The sequence below is a fragment of the Heterodontus francisci genome, chromosome 26 (genome assembly GCF_036365525.1).
Source record: "Heterodontus francisci isolate sHetFra1 chromosome 26, sHetFra1.hap1, whole genome shotgun sequence".
Lineage (NCBI taxonomy): Eukaryota > Metazoa > Chordata > Chondrichthyes > Heterodontiformes > Heterodontidae > Heterodontus > Heterodontus francisci.
Genome location: NC_090396.1, coordinates 7752494 through 7772437, shown reverse-complemented (window position 1 = coordinate 7772437; position 19944 = coordinate 7752494). Strand labels below are relative to the sequence as shown.

Sequence of the window (19944 nt, the reverse complement as noted above, 5' to 3'; positions counted from 1 at the left end):
AGGGAGGGAATTCCAGAGAGGAGGAAAGGTTTAGGGATGGAATTCCAGAGAGGTGGAAAGGTTGCGAGAGGGAATTCCAGAGAGGTGGAGAGGTTGAGGGAGGGAATTCCAGAGAGGTGGAAAGGTTTATTGAGGGAATTCCAGAGAGCTGGAGAGGTTTAGTGAGGGAATTCCAGAGAGGTTGAGAGAGGGAATTCCAGAGAGGTGGAGAGGTTGAAAGAGGGAATTCCAGAGTGGTGGAGAGGTTTAGGGAGGGAATTCCAGAGAGGTTGAGAGAGGTGGAGAGGTTGAAAGAGGGAATTCCAGTGAGGTGGAGAGATTTAGGGAGGGAATTCCAGAGAGATGGAGAGGTTTAGGGAGGGAATTCCAGAGAGGTGAAGACATTTAGGGAGGGAATTCCAGAGAGGTGGTGAGGTTGAGAGAGGGAATTCCAGAAAGGTGGAGAGGTTTGGGGAGGTATTTCCAGAGAGGTGGAGAAGTTTAGGGACGGAATTCCAGAGAGGTTTAAGGAGGGAATTCCAGAGAGGTGGAGAGGTTTAGAGAGGGAATTCCAGAGAGTTGGAGACGTTGAGAGACGGAATTCCAGAGTGGTAGAGTGGTTGAGGGAGGGAATTCCAGAGAGATGGAGAGGTTGTGAGAGGATATTCCAGAGTGGTGGAGAGGTTGAGGGAGGGAATTCCAGAGAGATGGAGAGGTTGAGAGAGGGAATTCCAGAGTGGTGGAGAGGTTGAGGGAGGCAATTCCAGAGAGATGGAGAGGTTGAGAGAGGGAATTCCAGAGAGATGGAGAGGTTGAGAGAGGGAATTCCAGAGTGGTGGAGAGGTTGAGAGAGGGAATTCCAGAGTGGTGGAGAGGTTTAGGGAGGGAATTCCAGAGAGGTGGAAAGGTTGAGAGAGGGAATTCCAGAGAGATGGAGAGGTTTAGGGAGGGAATTCCAGAGAGGTGAAGACATTTAGGGAGGGAATTCCAGAGAGGTGGTGAGGTTGAGAGAGGGAATTCCAGAGAGGTGGAGAGGTTTGGGGAGGGAATTCCAGAGAGGTGGAGAAGTTTAGGGAGGGCATTCCAGAGAGGTTTAAGGAGGGAATTCCAGAGAGGTGGAGAGGTTTAGAGAGGGAATTCCAGAGAGTTGGAGACGTTGAGAGATGGAATTCCAGAGTGGTAGAGTGGTTGAGGGAGGGAATTCCAGAGAGATGGAGAGGTTGTGAGAGGGAATTCCAGAGTGGTGGAGAGGTTGAGGGAGGGAATTCCAGAGTGGTGGCGAGGTTGAGGGAGGCAATTCCAGAGTGATGGAGAGTTTGAGAGAGGGAATTCCAGAGAGATGGAGAGGTTGAGAGAGGGAATTCCAGAGTGGTGGAGAGGTTTAGGGATGGAACTCCAGTGAGGTTGAGAGGTTCAGAGAGGTGGAGAGGTTTAAGCAGGAAATTCCAGAGAGGTGGAGAGGTTGATGGAGGGAATTCGAGAGAGGTGGAGAGGTTGCGAGAGGGAATTTCAGAGAGGTGGAGAGGTGTAGGATGGGAATTCCAGAGAGGTTGAGAGAGGGAGTTCCAGAGAGGTGGAAAGGTTGAGAGAGGGAATTCCAGAGAGGTGGAGAGGTTGAAAGAGGGAATTTCAGAGAGGTGGAGAGGTTTAGGGAGGGAACTCCAGTGAGGTTGAGAGGTTCAGAGAGGTGGAGGTTTAGGGAAGGAATTTCAGAGAGGTGGAGAGGTTTAAGGAGGAAATTCCAGAGAGGTGGAGAGGTTGATGGAGGGAATTCGAGAGAGGTGGAGAGGTTTAGGGAGGGAATTCCAGAGAGGTGGAAAGGTTGAGAGAGGGAATTCCAGAGAGGTGGAGAGGTTGAAAGAGGGAATTCCAGAGAGGTGGAGAGGTTTAGGGAGGGAATTCCAGAGGTTGAGAGGTTCAGAGAGGTGGAGGTTTAGGGAAGGAATTCCAGAGAGGTGGAGAGGTTTAGAGAGGGAATTCCAGAGAGGTGGAGAGGTTTAGGGAGGAAATTCCAGAGAGATGGAGAGGTTTAGGGAGGGAATTCCTGAGAGGTAGAAAGGTTGAGAGAGGGAATTTCAGAGAGGTGGAGAGGTTTAAGGAGGGAATTCCAGAGCGGTGAAGAGGTTTATGGAGGAAATTCCAGAGAGGGAATTCCAGAGAGGTGGAGAGGTTTAGAGAGGGACATCCAGAGAGGTGGAGAGGTTTAGAGAGGGACATCCAGAGAGATGGAGAGGTTTAAGGAGGGAATTCCAGAGCGGTGAAGAGGTTTATGGAGGGAATTCCAGAGAGGTGGAGAGGTTTAGGGAGGGAATTCCAGAGAGGTGGAGAGGTTTAGAGAGGGACATCCAGAGAGGTGGAGAGGTTTAGAGAGGGACATCCAGAGAGGTGGAGAGGTTTAGAGAGGGACATCCAGAGAGGTGGAGAGGTTTACGGAGGGAATTCCAGAGAGGTGGAGAGGTTTAGGGAGGGAATTCCAGAGAGGTGGAGATGTTTAGAGAGGGAATTCCAGAGAGGTGGAGAGGTTGAAAGAGGGAATTCCAGAGAGGTGGAGAGGTTTAGGGAGGGAATTCCAGAGAGGTTGAGAGGTTCTGAGAGGTGGAGGTTTAGGGTAGAAATTCCAGAGAGGTGTAATGGTTGAGAGAGGGAATTCCAGAGAGGTGGAGAGGTTTAAGGAGGGAATTCCAGAGAGGTGTAGAGGTTTAGAGAGGGAATTCCAGAGAGGTGGAGAGGTTTAGGGATGGAATTCCAGAGAGGTGGAAAGGTTGCGAGAGGGAATTTCAGAGAGGTGGAAAGGTTGAGAGAGGGAATTCCAGAGAGGTGGAGAGGTTGAAAGAGGGAATTCCAGAGTGGTGGAGAGGTTTAGGGAGGGAATTCCAGTGAGGGTGAGAGGTTCAGAGATGTGGAGAGGTTTAAGGAGGAAATTCCAGAGAGGTGGAGAGGTTGATTGAGGGAATTCGAGAGAGGTGGAGAGGTTTAGGGAGAGAATTCCAGAGAGGTGGAAAGGTTGAGAGAGGGAATTCCAGAGAGGTGGAGAGGTTGAAAGAGGGAATTCCAGAGCGTTGGAGAGGTTTAGGGAGGGAATTCCAGAGAGGTTGAGAGGTTCAGAGAGGTGGAGAGGTTTAGGGAAGGAATTCCAGAGAGGTGGAGAGGTTTAGAGAGGGAATTCCAGAGAGGTGGAGATGTTTAGAGAGGGAATTCCAGAGAGGTGGAGATGTTTAGACAGGAATTTCCAGAGAGGTGGAATGGTTGAGAGAGGGAATTCCAGAGAGGTGGAGAGGTTTAGAGAAGGAATTCCAGAGAGGTGGAGAGGTTTAGAGAGGGAATTCCAGAGAGGTGGAGATGTTTAGAGAGGGAATTCCAGAGAGGTGGAGATGTTTAGACAGGAATTTCCAGAGAGGTGGAAAGGTAGAGAGAGGGAATTCCAGAGAGGTGGAGAGGTTGAAAGAGGGAATTCGAGAGAGGTGGAGAGGTTGAGAGAGGGAATTCCAGAGAGGTGGTGAGGTTTAGGGAGGGAATTCCAGAGAGGTGGTGAGGTTTAGGGAGGGAATTCCAGAGAGGTTGAAAGGTTGAGAGAGGAAATTTCAGAGAGGTGAGAGGTTTAAGGAGGGAATTCCAGAGCGGTGAAGTGGTTTAGGGATGGAATTCCAGAGAGGTGGAAAGGTTGCGAGAGGGAATTCCAGAGAGGTGGAGAGGTTGAGTGAGAGAATTCCAGAGAGGTGGAGAGGTTGAAAGAGGGAATTCCAGAGTGGTGGAGAGGATTAGGGAGGGAATTCCAGAGAGGTTGAGAGAGGGAATTCCAGAAAGGTGGAAAGGTTGAGTGAGAGAATTCCAGAGAGGTGGAGAGGTTGAAAGAGGGAATTCCAGAGTGGTGGAGAGGATTAGGGAGGGAATTCCAGAGAGGTTGAGAGTTTCAGCGAGGTGGAGAGGTTGAAAGAGGGAATTCCAGAGAGGTGGAGAGATTTACGGAGGGAATTCCAGATACATGGAGAGGTTTAGGGAGGGAATTCCAGAGAGATGAAGACGTTTAGGGAGGGAATTCCAGAGAGGTGGAGAGGTTTGGGGAGGGAATTCCAGAGAGGTGGACTGGTTTATGGTGGGAATTCCAGGGAGGTGGTGAGGTTTAGGGAGGGAATTCCAGAGAGTTGGACAGGTTGAGAGAGGGACTTTCAGAGAGGTGGAGAGGTTGAGGGAGGGAATTCCAGAGTGGTGGAGAGGTTTGGGGAGGGAATTCCAGAGAGGTTGAGAGGTTCAGAGAGGTGGAGAGGTTGAAAGAGGGAATTCCAGAGAGGTGGAGAGATTTAGGGAGGGAATTCCAGTGAGGTGGAAAGTTTGAGAGAGGGAATTCCAGAGAGATGGAGAGGTTTAGGGAGGGAATTCCAGAGAGGTGAAGACATTTAGGGAGGGAATTCCCGAGAGGTGGAGAGGTTGAGAGAGGGAATTCCAGAGAGGTGGAGAGGTTTGGGGAGGGAATTCCAGAGAGGTGGACTGGTTTAGTGTGGGAATTCCAGAGAGGTGGTGAGGTTTAGGGAGGGAATTCCAGAGAGCTGGAGAGGTTTAGGGAGGGAATTTCAGAGAGGTTGAGAGAGGGAATTCCAGAGAGGTGGAAAGGTTGAGTGAGAGAATTCCAGAGAGGTGGAGAGGTTGAAAGAGGGAATTCCAGAGTGGTGGAGAGGTTTAGGGAGGGAATTCCAGAGAGGTTGAGAGGTTTAGGGAAGGAATTCCAGAGAGGTGGAGAGGTTTAGGGAGGGAATTCCAGAGAGGTGGAGATGTTTAGAGAGGAATTTCCAGAGAGGTTTAGGGAGGGAATTCCAGAGAGGTGGAGAGGTTTAGGGAGGGAATTCCAGAGTGGTGGAGAGGTTGAAAGAGGGAATTCCAGAGAGGTGGAGAGGTTTAGGGAGGGAATTCCAGAGAGGTTGATAGGTTCAGAGTGGTGGAGAGGTTGAAAGAGGGAATTCCAGTGAGGTGGAGAGATTTAGGCAGGTAATTCCAGAGAGGTGGAAAGGTTGTGAGGGAATTCCAGAGAGATCGAGAGGTTTAGGGAGGGAATTCCAGAGAGGTGAAGACGTTCAGGGAGGGAATTCCAGAGAGGTGGAGAGGTTGAGAGAGGGAATTCCAGAGAGGTGGAGAGGTTTGGGGTGGGAATTCCAGTGAGGTGGAGAGGTTTAGGGAGGGAAATCCAGAGAGGATGAGAGAGGGAATTCCAGAGAGGTGGAAAGGTTGAGTGAGGGAATTCCAGAGAGGTGGAGAGGTTGAAAGAGGGAATTCCAGAGTGGTGGAGAGGTTTAGGGATTGAATTCCAGAGAGGTGGAGAGGTTGAAAGAGGGAATTCCAGAGAGGTGGAGAGATTTAGGGAGGGAATTCCAGTGAGGTGGAAAGGTTGAGAGAGGGAATTCCAGAGAGATGGAGAGGTTTAGAGAGGGAATTCCAGAGATGTGAATATGTTTCGGGAGGGAATTCCAGAGAGGTGGACTGATTTAGGGTGGGAATTCCAGAGAGGTGGTGAGGTTTAGGGAGGGAATTCCAGAGAGGTGGACAGGTTGAGAGAGGGAATTTCAGAGAGGTGGAGAGGTTTAAGGAGGGAATTCCAGAGCGGTGAAGAGGTTTAGGGATGGAATTCCAGAGAGGTGGAAAGGTTGCGAGAGGGAATTCTAGAGAGGTGGAGAGGTTGAGGGAGGGAATTCCAGAGACGTGGAAAGGTTTATGGAGGGAATTCCAGAGAGCTGGAGAGGTTTAGGGAGGGAATTCCAGAGAGGTTGAGAGAGGGAATTCCAGAGAGGTGGAGAGGTTGAAAGAGGGAATTCCAGAGTGGTGGAGAGGTTTAGGGAGGGAATTCCAGAGAGGTTGAGAGAGGGAATTCCAGAGAGGTGGAGAGGTTGAGGGAGGCAATTCCAGAGTGGTGGAGTGGTTGAGGGATAGAATTCCAGAGAGAAGGAGAGGTTGAGAGAGGGAATTCCAGAGTGGTTGAGTGAGGGAATTCCAGAGAGATGGAGAGGTTGAGAGAGGGAATTCCAGAGAGGTGGAGAGGTTGAAAGAGGGAATTCGAGAGAGGTGGAGAGGTTGAGAGAGGGAATTCCAGAGAGGTGGTGAGGTTTAGGGAGGGAATTCCAGAGAGGTGGTGAGGTTTAGGGAGGGAATTCCAGAGAGGTTGAAAGGTTGAGAGAGGAAATTTCAGAGAGGTGAGAGGTTTAAGGAGGGAATTCCAGAGCGGTGAAGTGGTTTAGGGATGGAATTCCAGAGAGGTGGAAAGGTTGCGAGAGGGAATTCCAGAGAGGTGGAGAGGTTGAGTGAGAGAATTCCAGAGAGGTGGAGAGGTTGAAAGAGGGAATTCCAGAGTGGTGGAGAGGATTAGGGAGGGAATTCCAGAGAGGTTGAGAGAGGGAATTCCAGAAAGGTGGAAAGGTTGAGTGAGAGAATTCCAGAGAGGTGGAGAGGTTGAAAGAGGGAATTCCAGAGTGGTGGAGCGGATTAGGGAGGGAATTCCAGAGAGGTTGAGAGTTTCAGCGAGGTGGAGAGGTTGAAAGAGGGAATTCCAGAGAGGTGGAGAGATTTACGGAGGGAATTCCAGATACATGGAGAGGTTTAGGGAGGGAATTCCAGAGAGATGAAGACGTTTAGGGAGGGAATTCCAGAGAGGTGGAGAGGTTTGGGGAGGGAATTCCAGAGAGGTGGACTGGTTTATGGTGGGAATTCCAGGGAGGTGGTGAGGTTTAGGGAGGGAATTCCAGAGAGTTGGACAGGTTGAGAGAGGGACTTTCAGAGAGGTGGAGAGGTTGAGGGAGGGAATTCCAGAGTGGTGGAGAGGTTTGGGGAGGGAATTCCAGAGAGGTTGAGAGGTTCAGAGAGGTGGAGAGGTTGAAAGAGGGAATTCCAGAGAGGTGGAGAGATTTAGGGAGGGAATTCCAGTGAGGTGGAAAGTTTGAGAGAGAGAATTCCAGAGAGGTGGAGAGGTTGAGAGAGGGAATTCCAGAGAGGTGGAGAGGTTTGGGGAGGGAATTCCAGAGAGGTGGACTGGTTTAGTGTGGGAATTCCAGAGAGGTGGTGAGGTTTAGGGAGGGAATTCCAGAGAGCTGGAGAGGTTTAGGGAGGGAATTTCAGAGAGGTTGAGAGAGGGAATTCCAGAGAGGTGGAAAGGTTGAGTGAGAGAATTCCAGAGAGGTGGAGAGGTTGAAAGAGGGAATTCCAGAGTGGTGGAGAGGTTTAGGGAGGGAATTCCAGAGAGGTTGAGAGGTTTAGGGAAGGAATTCCAGAGAGGTGGAGAGGTTTAGGGAGGGAATTCCAGAGAGGTGGAGATGTTTAGAGAGGAATTTCCAGAGAGGTTTAGGGAGGGAATTCCAGAGAGGTGGAGAGGTTTAGGGAGGGAATTCCAGAGTGGTGGAGAGTTTGAAAGAGGGAATTCCAGAGAGGTGGAGAGGTTTAGGGAGGGAATTCCAGAGAGGTTGATAGGTTCAGAGTGGTGGAGAGGTTGAAAGAGGGAATTCCAGTGAGGTGGAGAGATTTAGGCAGGTAATTCCAGAGAGGTGGAAAGGTTGTGAGGGAATTCCAGAGAGATCGAGAGGTTTAGGGAGGGAATTCCAGAGAGGTGAAGACGTTCAGGGAGGGAATTCCAGAGAGGTGGAGAGGTTGAGAGAGGGAATTCCAGAGAGGTGGAGAGGTTTGGGGTGGGAATTCCAGTGAGGTGGAGAGGTTTAGGGAGGGAAATCCAGAGAGGTTGAGAGAGGGAATTCCAGAGAGGTGGAAAGGTTGAGTGAGGGAATTCCAGAGAGGTGGAGAGGTTGAAAGAGGGAATTCCAGAGTGGTGGAGAGGTTTAGGGATTGAATTCCAGAGAGGTGGAGAGGTTGAAAGAGGGAATTCCAGAGAGGTGGAGAGATTTAGGGAGGGAATTCCAGTGAGGTGGAAAGGTTGAGAGAGGGAATTCCAGAGAGATGGAGAGGTTTAGAGAGGGAATTCCAGAGATGTGAATATGTTTCGGGAGGGAATTCCAGAGAGGTGGACTGATTTAGGGTGGGAATTCCAGAGAGGTGGTGAGGTTTAGGGAGGGAATTCCAGAGAGGTGGACAGGTTGAGAGAGGGAATTTCAGAGAGGTGGAGAGGTTTAAGGAGGGAATTCCAGAGCGGTGAAGAGGTTTAGGGATGGAATTCCAGAGAGGTGGAAAGGTTGCGAGAGGGAATTCTAGAGAGGTGGAGAGGTTGAGGGAGGGAATTCCAGAGACGTGGAAAGGTTTATGGAGGGAATTCCAGAGAGCTGGAGAGGTTTAGGGAGGGAATTCCAGAGAGGTTGAGAGAGGGAATTCCAGAGAGGTGGAGAGGTTGAAAGAGGGAATTCCAGAGTGGTGGAGAGGTTTAGGGAGGGAATTCCAGAGAGGTTGAGAGAGGGAATTCCAGAGAGGTGGAGAGGTTGAGGGAGGCAATTCCAGAGTGGTGGAGTGGTTGAGGGATAGAATTCCAGAGAGAAGGAGAGGTTGAGAGAGGGAATTCCAGAGTGGTTGAGTGAGGGAATTCCAGAGAGATGGAGAGGTTGAGAGAGGGAATTCCAGAGTGGTGGAGAGGTTGAGGGAGGCAATTCCAGAGAGATGGAGAGGTTGAGAGAGGGAATTCCAGAGTGGTGGAGTTGTTGAGGGAGGGAATTCCAGAGAGATGGAGAGGTTGAGAGAGGGAATTCCAGAGTGGTGGAGAGGTTGAGGGAGGCAATTCCAGAGAGGTTTAGAGAGGGAATTCCAGAGAGGTGGAAAGGTTTTGGGAGGGAATTCCAGAGTTTAGAGCCCAGCCAGCACTGTTGGAGCAAAGGGGGTCCGGGATATTCAAGGGAAATAATAATGGGACCGGGGAACACAGAACTGCACACAGTCACGTGCAAGCTGATAGGTGCATGGTCTCTCACAGGTACATGCTCACAAGCCTGTACATGTAACAAACACATGACGCTCACCTGTACACACATGCTTAATGCTAAAACTGGGTGCCTGAAATGGTTAGTGTTCCAGTCCTAGCAACAATTTGCATTTATATAGCACCTTCATCCTAGTAAAACGTCCCAAGGTTCTTCACCAGAACATTATCAGACGAAGTGGAACACATAAGGAGGTGTTAGTGCAAAATACCACAGGTGCTGGAAATCTGAAATAAAAACAGAAAATGCTGGAGATGCGCCACCACCCATCACATCCCCCACATCACCCATCACATCCCCCACATCACCCATCACATGCCCCACATCACCCATCACATGCCCCACATCACCCATCACATCCCCCACACCACCCATCACATCCCCCACACCACCCATCACATCCCCCACACCACTCATCACATCCCCCACACCACCCATCACATCCCCCACACCACCCATCACATCCCCCACACCACCCATCACATCCCCCACATCACCCATCACATCCCCCACACCACCCATCACATCCCCCACACCACCCATCACATCCCCCACATCACCCATCACATCCCCCACGCCACCCTCACCTCCTCCATTTCCCTGCCTCTGCACTTACTTAAAACGTATTACATTTCTAACTTTTTCCAGTCCTGACAGTAGGTCATCAACCTGAAACTTTAACTCTGTTTCTCTCTCCACAGATGGTGCCAAACCTGCTGATTTTTTTCCGGCCATTTTTGTTTTTATTTAAGGATGGGTAACTGTTTTTATTAGGACAGGTGACCAAAAGGAGAGAGAAGCAGAGCAGTTTATACACAAGAGGTCAGAATGAAAAAAGATCTCGGGGTGGGGTGGGGTGATGTGCGGTGTTGAGTGGCTGGAGGAGTTTACAGAGATATGGAGGGGTGAGGCCATGGAGGGATCTGAAAAAAGGAGGAGCATTTTAAAATACAGCTGACATAAGTCACTGAACACAGGGTGATGGGTGAACAGGACTTGGTGTAAATTAGGATACGAGCAGCAGAATTATATAAGAACATAAGAAATAGGAGCTGGAGTTGGCCATTTTACCTTTTGAGCCTGCTCCACCATTCACAGTCATGACTGATCATCTACCTCAATTCTACCTTCCTATACTATCCCCATATCCCTAATTCCCTCAGTATCCATAAACCTATCAATCTCCGTCTTGAATATACTCAACGACTGAGCATCCACAGCTCTCTGGGATAGAGAATTCCAAAGATTCACAATCCTTTCTCCTCATCTTGGTCCAAAATGGCCGACCTCTTATTCTGAAATTGTGACACTGTATTCTAAACTCCTCAACCAGGGGAAACATTTTCTCAGCATCTACCCTGTCAAAGCCCTTAAGAATTTTACACGTTTCAATAAGATCACCTCTCATTCCTCTAAATTCTGGGTAATATAGGCCCAGTCTACTCAATCTCTCCTCGTTGATCATCCTCTCATCCCAGGAAGCAGTCTACCATCCAGAGTTTTAGATGAGCTCAACTTTACAAAAATTGCAAGGTGGGAGGCTGTCCAGGAGAGCATGGAATAGACGGGTCTACTGGTTAGGAATAGAACTGGTGGTCCAGAAAATCAAGGCAGATTGAGATAATTAAATACTTACCCAGGACATGATTGTTCATGTGGGGTCAATGGAGGAATTCAGCATAGAGATGAGCAGGGGCTGTGGGAGGTGATTGAATCGCTGGGTAGAGTGAGTCCATGATGGGGAGAGTGTAAGGTGGTCTGTGGGAGGATGGAGGTTGATGGGTAAATGCAATGAGATATGCCTGAGTATAGTTTCAGATATCAGTGTCAGTGTTGCTTGTGGCAAATGGTGAGAAAGAATTTAATGCTCAGCACAGTTCAGAATTTCTGTTGCTTGTTGGTGTGGCCCAGTCTAGCAGTGAGTAATTCAGGCCAGGCCCAGCCCATGTACGTACTGCAGTCTATCCTGAGTGAGCTCAACTAAATTGAGACAACAGCTGGTATGTGACAATCACCCTCAGCATCCGTGAGTTTGAGAGATGAAAAGTCATTTGCGATTCTCGCTGGGTGAGGACAGATCAGGCTCAGTGTGACGCCATGCATAGTTGAATAGTCTACCATGACATACGGGTAGAACAGTAACCTGGCTGGCTTCCCATCTTTCACCCTCCATAAACTTGAGGTCATCCAGAATTCTGCTGCCTGTGTCCTTTCTTGCATCAAGTCCCAGTCACTCATCACACGCTGTACTCACTGACCTCAGTTGGCTTCTGGTCAAGCAACACCTCAATTTTAAAATTCTCATCTTGCCCTATCTCTGTAACGCAGCCTCACAACTCTCTGGGATATCTGTGTTTATCTAATTCTGGCCTCGTGACCATCCCCGATTTTAATTGCTCCACCATTGGCGGCTGTGCCTTTAGTGCCAACGACTGAAGGCACTGGATATTGCCGCGCCCCTAGCCTAGCTGTTCCAGTACAGCTACAACACTGGCATCTACCCTGCAATGTGGAAAATTGCCCAGGTATGTCCTGTACACAAAAGGCAGGACAAGTCCAACCTGACCAATTACTGCCCCGTCAGTCTACTCTCAATCATCAGTAAAATGATGGAAGATATCATTGACAGCGCTATCAAGCAGCACTTGCTGAGCAATGACCTGCTCAGTGGCGCTCAGTCTGGGTTCTGCCAGGGTCACTCAGCTCCTGACCTCATTACAGCCTTGCTTCAAACATGGACAAAAGAGCTGAATTCTAGGTGAGGTGAGAGTGACTGCCCTTGACATCAGGCAGCATTTGACCGAGTATGGCATCAAGGAGCCCTAGCAAAACTGAGGTCAATGCGAATCGCGGGAAAACTCTCCGCTGGTTGGACTCATACCGAGCGCAAAGGAAGATGGTTGTGGTTGTTGGAGATCAATCATCTGAGCTCCAGGACATCACTGCAGGAGTTCCTCAGGGTAGTGTCCTAGGCCCAAACATCTTCAGCTGCTTCATCCATGACCTTCCCTCCATCATAAGGTCAGAAGTGGGGATGTTCGCTGATGATTGCACAATGTTCAGCACCATTCTCGATTCCTTAGATACTGACGTAGCCCATGTCCATATGCATCAAGACCTAGACAACATCCAGGCTTGGACTGATAAGTGGCAAGTAACATTCACACCACACAAGTGCCAGGCAATGACCATCTCCAACAAGAGAGAATCTAACCATCTCCCCTTGACATTCAACGGCATTACCATCGCTGAATCCCCCACGATTAAAATCCTGGGGGTTACCATTGACCAGAAACTGAACTGGAGTAGCCATATAAATACCGTGGCTACAAGAGCAGGTCAGAGGCTAGGAATCCTGAGACGAGTAACTCACCTCCTGACTCCCCAAAGCCTGTCCACCATCTACAAGGCACAAGTCAGGAGTGTGATGGAATACTCTCCACTTGCCTGGATGGGTGCAGCTCCAACAGCACTCAAGAAGCTTGACATTATCCAGGACAAATCAGTCTGTTTGGTACCCTATCCACAAACATTCACTCCCTCCACCACCGACGCACAGTGGTAGCAGTGTGTACCATCTACAAGATGCACTGCAGCAACTCACCAAGACTCCTTAGACAGCACCTTCCAAACCTGCGACCACTACCAACTAGAAGAACAAGAGCAGCAGATGCATGGGAACATCACCACCTGCAAGTTCCCCTCCAAGTCACACACCATCCTGACTTGAAACTATATCGTCGTTCCTTCACTGTCGCTGGGTCAAAATCCTGGAACTCCCTTCCGAACAGCACTGTGGGTATACCTACCCCACATGGACTGCAGCGGTTCAAGAAGGCAGCTCACCACCACCTTCTCAAGGGCAATTAGGGCTGGGCAATAAATACTGGCCTGGACAGCGACGCCCACCTCCCATGAACGAATTTTTAAAAAAGCTGCCTGGGCCCTAAGCTCTGGAATTCCCTTCCTAAACCTCTCCACCTCTCTACCTCACTTTCTTCATTTAAGATGCTCCTTAAACCTTCCACTTTGGTCAACTTTTGATCACACAGCTTAATATGTCTTTATGTGGCTCCGTGTATTATTTTGTTTGAAAACACCTTGGAATAATTTACGACATTGAAGTGGCTATATAAATACAAGTTGTTGTTGACTGAGGTACGAAGTGCCGGCTAGTGTCCTTGGTACCTGAATCCACCAACCGTCAGCACCTTCAGTAGAGGGGGACAAGGGGATGAGGTGAAGGGAGGAAGAGAAGGGACTCACAGTTTCTTTGTCTTGCCCTGAACATTATCATTTCCTTGCAGGTTACTGGGAGGAGGAGGTGGTGCTGAAGTTAATCCAAATTATGAATGTGTCTTCAGGACAGACTCTGGAAGATGTAATTGTGGCTTTAAGGAAGTCACTGCGGGATTGGGCAATTAAGCCCAGCCACCAGGTATAGTACACATCACAGTCCATACTGGTGTCATCCATCGCTCACTTGATAACACTTGCCTCAGAGTCTAAAGGTTGTGCATTCAAATCCCATTCCAAAGACTTGGAAAAGCTCCAGTGAAACTGCAGTAATGTGAGTACTGCACTGTCAGAGGTACTGTCTTTCTGATGAGACATTAAACAGAGACCCTGTCTGCTCTCTAAGGTAGACGTAAAGGATCTCATGGCATTATTTTGAAGAAGAGCAGGGGATTTATCCCCAGTGTCTTGGCCCTAAACTCTCAATCAATATCACTAAAAACAGATTACCTGGTCATTATCACGTTGCTGTTTGTGGGATTTTGCTGTGCATAAATTGGCTGCCACATTTTCTACATTACAATGGTGACTACACTTCAAAAATACTTCATTGGCTGTAAAGCACATTGGGATATCCTGAGATTGTGAAAGGTGTTCCATAAATGCACTCCCACCCGGGCAACTTGCCTGACGGTTTTTATCTGATGCCTGGAAAAACATCAGCAGCTGCATGCAGACCAAGATCATTTCTTGGTGATCATTTTTATTTATCTGTAGCAGTTTAAAAAGTATTATGTCTTTATGCCCTTCCTGTCTACATAAACTTACTTCCAGTTGTCATGTTTTAGTTACACTCTTGCGCGAGTGTTTTCCCATCATAAATTCTGATGTCAACATTTCTCATGGAAACTCTCGATCTAAACTCGTCACGGAAACTCTCGATCTAAACCCGTCACGGAAACTCTCGATCTAAACTCGTCACGGAAACTCTCGATCTAAACTCGTCACGGAAACTCTCGATCTAAACTCGTCACGGAAACTCTCGATCTAAACTCGTCACGGAAACTCTCGATCTAAACTCGTCACGGAAACTCTCGATCTAAACCCGTCACGGAAACTCTCGATTTAAACTCGTCACGAAAACTCTCGATCTAAACTCGTCACGGAAACTCTCGATCTAAACCCGTCACGGAAACTCTCGATTTAAACTCGTCACGGAAACTCTCGATCTAAACTCGTCACGGAAACTCTCGATCTAAACTCGTCACGGAAACTCTCGATCTAAACCCGTCACGGAAACTCTCGATCTAAACCCGTCACGGAAACTCTCGATCTAAACTCGTCACGGAAACTCTCGATCTAAACTCGTCACGGAAACTCTCGATCTAAACCCGTCACGGAAACTCTCGATCTAAACCCTTCACGGAAACTCTCGATCTAAACCCGTCACGGAAACTCTCGATCTAAACCCGTCACGGAAACTCTCGATCTAAACCCTTCACGGAAACTCTCGATCTAAACCCGTCACGGAAACTCTCGATCTAAACCCGTCACGGAAACTCTCGATCTAAACCCGTCACGGAAACTCTCGATCTAAACTCGTCACGGAAACTCTCGATCTAAACGCGTCATGCTGCAATTGCACCTCTTGCTAGCAGTGGCACTCCAGCCCTCAGGTTTGCACCTCCCAGCTCTTTAGCCTGTCCCACAGTGAAACTCCCATCAGGCCTTCCTCTGCTTCCCAAATTGCTGCAAGTTTCCCTGTTGAACTTCCAGTAATATGCAATTATAATCTGCATAATATATAAAAAGAAGGGCCAAATGCATGGTTCGGAAGTTGGGATTGAATTTGATCTGTGCCCTGGTCCACTGATTACTAACCTCCAGCTTCACTTCACCTGAGGCTCACACTCCCTGTGAAGAACTCCACAAGAGATCAACTATACTTTTTCTTATTTCAGGCAACACCCTCTAGTTTCAGTCACTCACCTGCACCCTTCCTGCACCCCTCCCCCCACATCCCCCTTCCACCACCCCCCTACAAACTATGACCCAATCCACTCTATTGCCCCATTGGACATCCCAGCGACCCACTGTAGCACACTTGCCTCTGAGTCAGAAGGCTGTGGGTTCAAGGACTTGAACACAAAAAGTCAAGTCTGACACTCCAGTGCAGTACGGAGGGAGTGCTGCATTGTCAGAAGAGCCACCTTTCAGATGAGACTTAAAATCAAATTCTTGTGTAATTGCCTTGAAGAGTCATGTACCTTTAAGATTTTAGTATTTAATGAGCAGAGTACCAGGATGTAGTCATGTGATTACATGCCAGTCTCACTCTGCGACTGTAACACCAAGAGGCAAATCCTGTAAATAATTAGCTCAGTATTGTATCTAGTTGTTGGCTGTTTAATGAACCTGTTTTGAGATATTCAAGTACCTGCACTCCACGCATCTGGAGCTTCTCATTGTAGGTCCTACCTGCTCTCTCAGGTGGATGTAAAAGATCCCATGGCACTATTTTGAAGAAGAATTAGGGGAGTTTGCCCTGGTGTCCTGGTCAATATTTAACCCTCAATCAATATCACAGGAACAGATTATCTAGTCATTATCACATTGCTGTTTGTGGGAGCTTGTCTGCTGCATTTCCTACACTACAACAGTGACTACACATCAGAAGTACTTCACTAGCTGTAAAATGCTTTCAGTGGTTGTGAAAGGTGCTATATAAATGCAAGTCTTTCTTTCCTTGACTCTCCTGATGGCTTTGAAATTCTAGCCACCTAAAACTGTTCCCAGTCCTGCTGCACATTCTGTGGTGGGATCAACAGATCTTTCACCTTCCTCCAGTTGGCATCTCTGTGTATTCATTTGGGCTGTATGTTATTTAATAAGACCTATATTGTCCTGATACCACTGTAACTTGGCCCCATTATTCTGATTTCTTTACTAGCCCTTGTTCTGCTACTGTTAACTCCAGCCCTGCTCCTTTCTTTAACATAAAAAATAGAAAATGCTGGAAATGCTCAGCAGGTCTGGCAGCATCCATGGAGAGAGAAACAGAGTTAATGTTTCAGGTCGATGACCTTTCATCAGAACTGGAAAAAGTTGGCGATGTAACAGCTTTTAAACAAGTACAGAGGCAGGGAGAGGTGGAGGGAAGGAGCGAACAAAAGGGAAGCTCTGTGATAGGGTGGAAGGCAGGGGAGATCAAATGACAAAATAGGTGGGAAGGGGCAAGTAAAGAAACTAAAGATGTGTCCAGAGGAGGTGCAAATGTGAGAGCAGAATCATTACCAACAGCTGCTGCAGTCCAAAGGAAATGGGAACACTGGTTATGATCTGAAGTTGTTGAACTCAGTGAGTCAGGAAGGCTGGAAAGTGCCTCATTGAAAAACGAGGTGCTGTTCTTTAAGCTTCATTAGAGCAATGGAAGAGGCCGAGGATAGAAAGGTCAGAGGGAGAGTGAGGCGGAGAATTAAAATGACTGACAACTTGAAGCTCAGGGTCACACTTGCAGACTGAATGGAGGCCTTCCACAAAGCAGTTACCCAAACTGTGTTTGGTCTCCCCATTGTGGGGAAGACAGGATCCTGAGCAGTGAAAGAAGTACAAGGAAATCACCATTTCATCTGGAAGGAGTGTTTGGGGCCTGGGACGGTGGGAAGGGAGGAGGTGAAAGGACAGGTGCTGCATCTCCTGTGCTTGCATGGGAAGGTGCCATGGGGTGTTGAGATGATTGAAGAGTGGACCAGGGTGTCGCTGAGGGAACGGTCCCTTCAGAATGCTGAAAGGGGAGGGGAAGATGTGTTTCATTTTCAGGGTGACAGGCTGTTACTCGTGGGGTACCGCAAGAATCAGTGCTTGGGCCACAGCTGTTCACAATCTATATCAATGATTTGGACGTGGGGACCAATTGTAATATTGTCAAATTTGCTGATGACACAAAACTAGGAAGGAATGTAAATTGTGAGGAGGATACAAGGAGGCTTCAAGGGGATGTGGACAGGCTAAGTGAATGGGCAAGAACATGGCAGGTGAATATAATGTGAATAAGTGTGAAGTGATCCACTTTGGTAGAAAAAAACAGAAAGGCAGAGTATTTCTGAAATGGTGAGAGGTTGGGAAGTATTGATGTCCAAAGGGATCTGGGTGTCCTTGTTAATGAGTCACTAAAAGCTAGTATGCAGGTGCAGCAAGCAATTAGGAAAACAAATGGGATGATGGCCTTCATTACAAAGGGATTTGAGTACAGGAGTAAAGATGTGTTGCTTCAATTGTGTGAATCAATTGGTGAGACTGCACCTGGAGTACTGTGTACAGCTTTGGTCTTTTTATCTAAGGAAGGATATATTTGCTGCAGAGGGAGTGCAAAGGAGATTCACCAGACTAATCCCTGGGATGGTGGGATTGTCTGATGAGGAGAGATTGCAGAAACCAGGCCTGTATTCTCTAGAGTTTCAAAGAATGAGAGGTGGCCTCATTGAAACTAACAAAATTCTTCCAGGGCATAACAGGGTAGATGTGGATAGGATGTTTCCTCTGGCTGGTGAGTCTAGAAGCAGAGGACACAGTCTCAGAATAAGTGGAAGGCCATTTAAGACTGAGATGAGGAGGAATTTCTTTACTCAGAGGGTGGTGAATCTTTGGAATTCTCTAACTCAGAGGGCTGTGGAAGCTCAATCATTGGGCATGTTCAAGACAGAAATCGATAGATTCCTGAATAATAGTGACATCAAGGGATATGGAGATAGTGGGGAAAAATGGCGTAGAGGTAGATGATCAGCCATGATCTGTTTGAATGGTGGAGCAGGCTTGACTGGCCAAATGGCCTACTCCTGCTCCTATTTCCAATGTTCCCTGTTTTTGTACTCAATACCTCTATTTATGAAGTCCAATATCCATGCAGCCTTTCCTTAATTAACTCAAACCTCTCCAAGTGCCTATTGATTTTTTTCCCTGATTATTGTTTCTAAAACCTTACCCACAACTGATGTTAAACTGACTGATCTGTAGTTACTAGGAATGTCCTTATATCCTTTCTTGAATAAGGTGGTATAATCTTCCTACATGTTGCCAAATGTCACAAAGATTCAACCATGTCTCACTGTCCTTACAGAGGCCGGATATCAAAGCTAAAGAAAAGCTGATTTCCCTGTTAAGTTCATTCATGACAACACTACGCTCCAGTGAGATGGTTCCTGTGCAGGCCGCAGCCTGCCTGTGTTATCTTAATAGAAATGACCAAGAAGCCATTGACTATGTAATGAGCTTTCTTCATGATGGCAACTCCTACCAGAAGAAACAGGTACAGAGCCTCAAATTGTTTTATTTGTGGAGAAGGTTGAACTTGTCTTCACATGATAGAGGGCTGGCATTTTATCTGGCAGTTCGCCCAGGCCAGAAGTATCTTTGATAAAGAGTAGATTAAGGTGACTGTACAAACAGTGACCCCTGCTTTTACCATATGATTTCAGTGACTAGATCGTGAAACAGGAACCATAACGTGCTTATCTGCAGGTGAAAATTGGTGATCAATTTGATCGAGTTCTGTAAAGCGGGAGTTCATAAACAGGGCTCTTTGATAAAGTGTTTTGTCAATGAAGCCTCAGTTGAATGGCCCTCTTAGCATCTTGAAGAAACTAGCTTCAGTAACCAATGTGGCACTAGGCCAGTGTCATAATGATCATCAGATGCAAGTGAGCAAAGACCCATAGATACTGGGGTTTTGGCTCCTGCCATTTCTAGATAGGATCCTGATAGCAACATGGAACAACTACATTTACATCAGTGAAAGTTTTTATAAAATGGGTGTTGAACTTTCGTAGCAGACCGACTGCTTCTGACCTCACCCTGCTGTCCTCCCCACCCACCCACCCATTCCCCCGCTCTCAACAGAGTAAATAAGGAGAAACTGCCTCAGCTGGCAGAAGGGTCGATAACCAGAGGACACAGAATCACAGAACTGCTACTGTGCAGAAGGAGGCCATTTGGCCCATCATGTCCACACTGGCTCTCTGAAAGAGCAACTCCCTCAGTTCTATTACCCTGTCTTCTCCCCATAACCCTGCACATTCTTCCTTTTCCATTAACTGTCTAAATCCCTTTTGAATGCTTCAATTGAACCTGCCTCCACCACGTTCTCAGGCAGCACATTCCAGACCTTAACAACACACTGCATGAAAAAGTTTTTCCTCATGTTACTTCTCTTACCAAATACTTTAAATCTGTGCCCTCTCTCTATCTACTCTGTCCAGACCCCTCATGATTTTGAATACCTCTATCAAATCAACTCTCAGCCTTCTCTTCTCCAAGGAAAACAGTCCGAAATTAACATAGAAACATCAAAAATAGGAGCAGGAGTAGGCCATTTGGCCCTTCGAGCTACTCCACCTTTCAAAGAACAGTACAGCACAGGAACAGGCCATTCGGCCCTCCAAACCTGCGCCGATCTTGATGCCTGCCTAAACTAAAACCTTCTGCACTTCCGGGGTCCGTATCCCTCTATTCCCATCCTATTCATGTATTTGTCAAGATACCTCTTAAATGTCGCTATCGTATCTGCTTCCACCACCTCCCCCAGCAGCAAGTTCCAGGCACTCACCACCCTCTGTGTAAAAAAACGTGCCTCGCACATCCCCTCTAAACTTTGCCCCTCGCACTTTAAACCTATGTCCCCTAGTAACTGACTCCTCCACCCTGGGAAAAAGCTTCTGACTATCCACTCTGTCCATGCCGCTCATAACTTTGCAAACCTCGATCATGTCACCCCTCCACCTCCGTCGTTCCAGTGAAAGATGTAGTGTTGGGCTAGCTAATGGAGCTAAGGATTGATAAGTCTCCT

At 47.9% G+C, this 19944-nt stretch overlaps 1 protein-coding gene across 1 annotated transcript in view; it reads left to right on the top strand.

The window, feature by feature from the left end:
• The window catches only part of LOC137384523 (protein HEATR9-like), a 218387-nt gene that overhangs the window by 72627 nt on the left and 125816 nt on the right, over nucleotides 1-19944 (top strand). The window contains exons 8-9 of the mRNA XM_068058661.1: nucleotides 13175-13305; nucleotides 18220-18408. Of these exons, the coding sequence (XP_067914762.1) occupies nucleotides 13175-13305; nucleotides 18220-18408 (320 nt within the window). The remainder of the gene's footprint in view (nucleotides 1-13174; nucleotides 13306-18219; nucleotides 18409-19944) is intronic.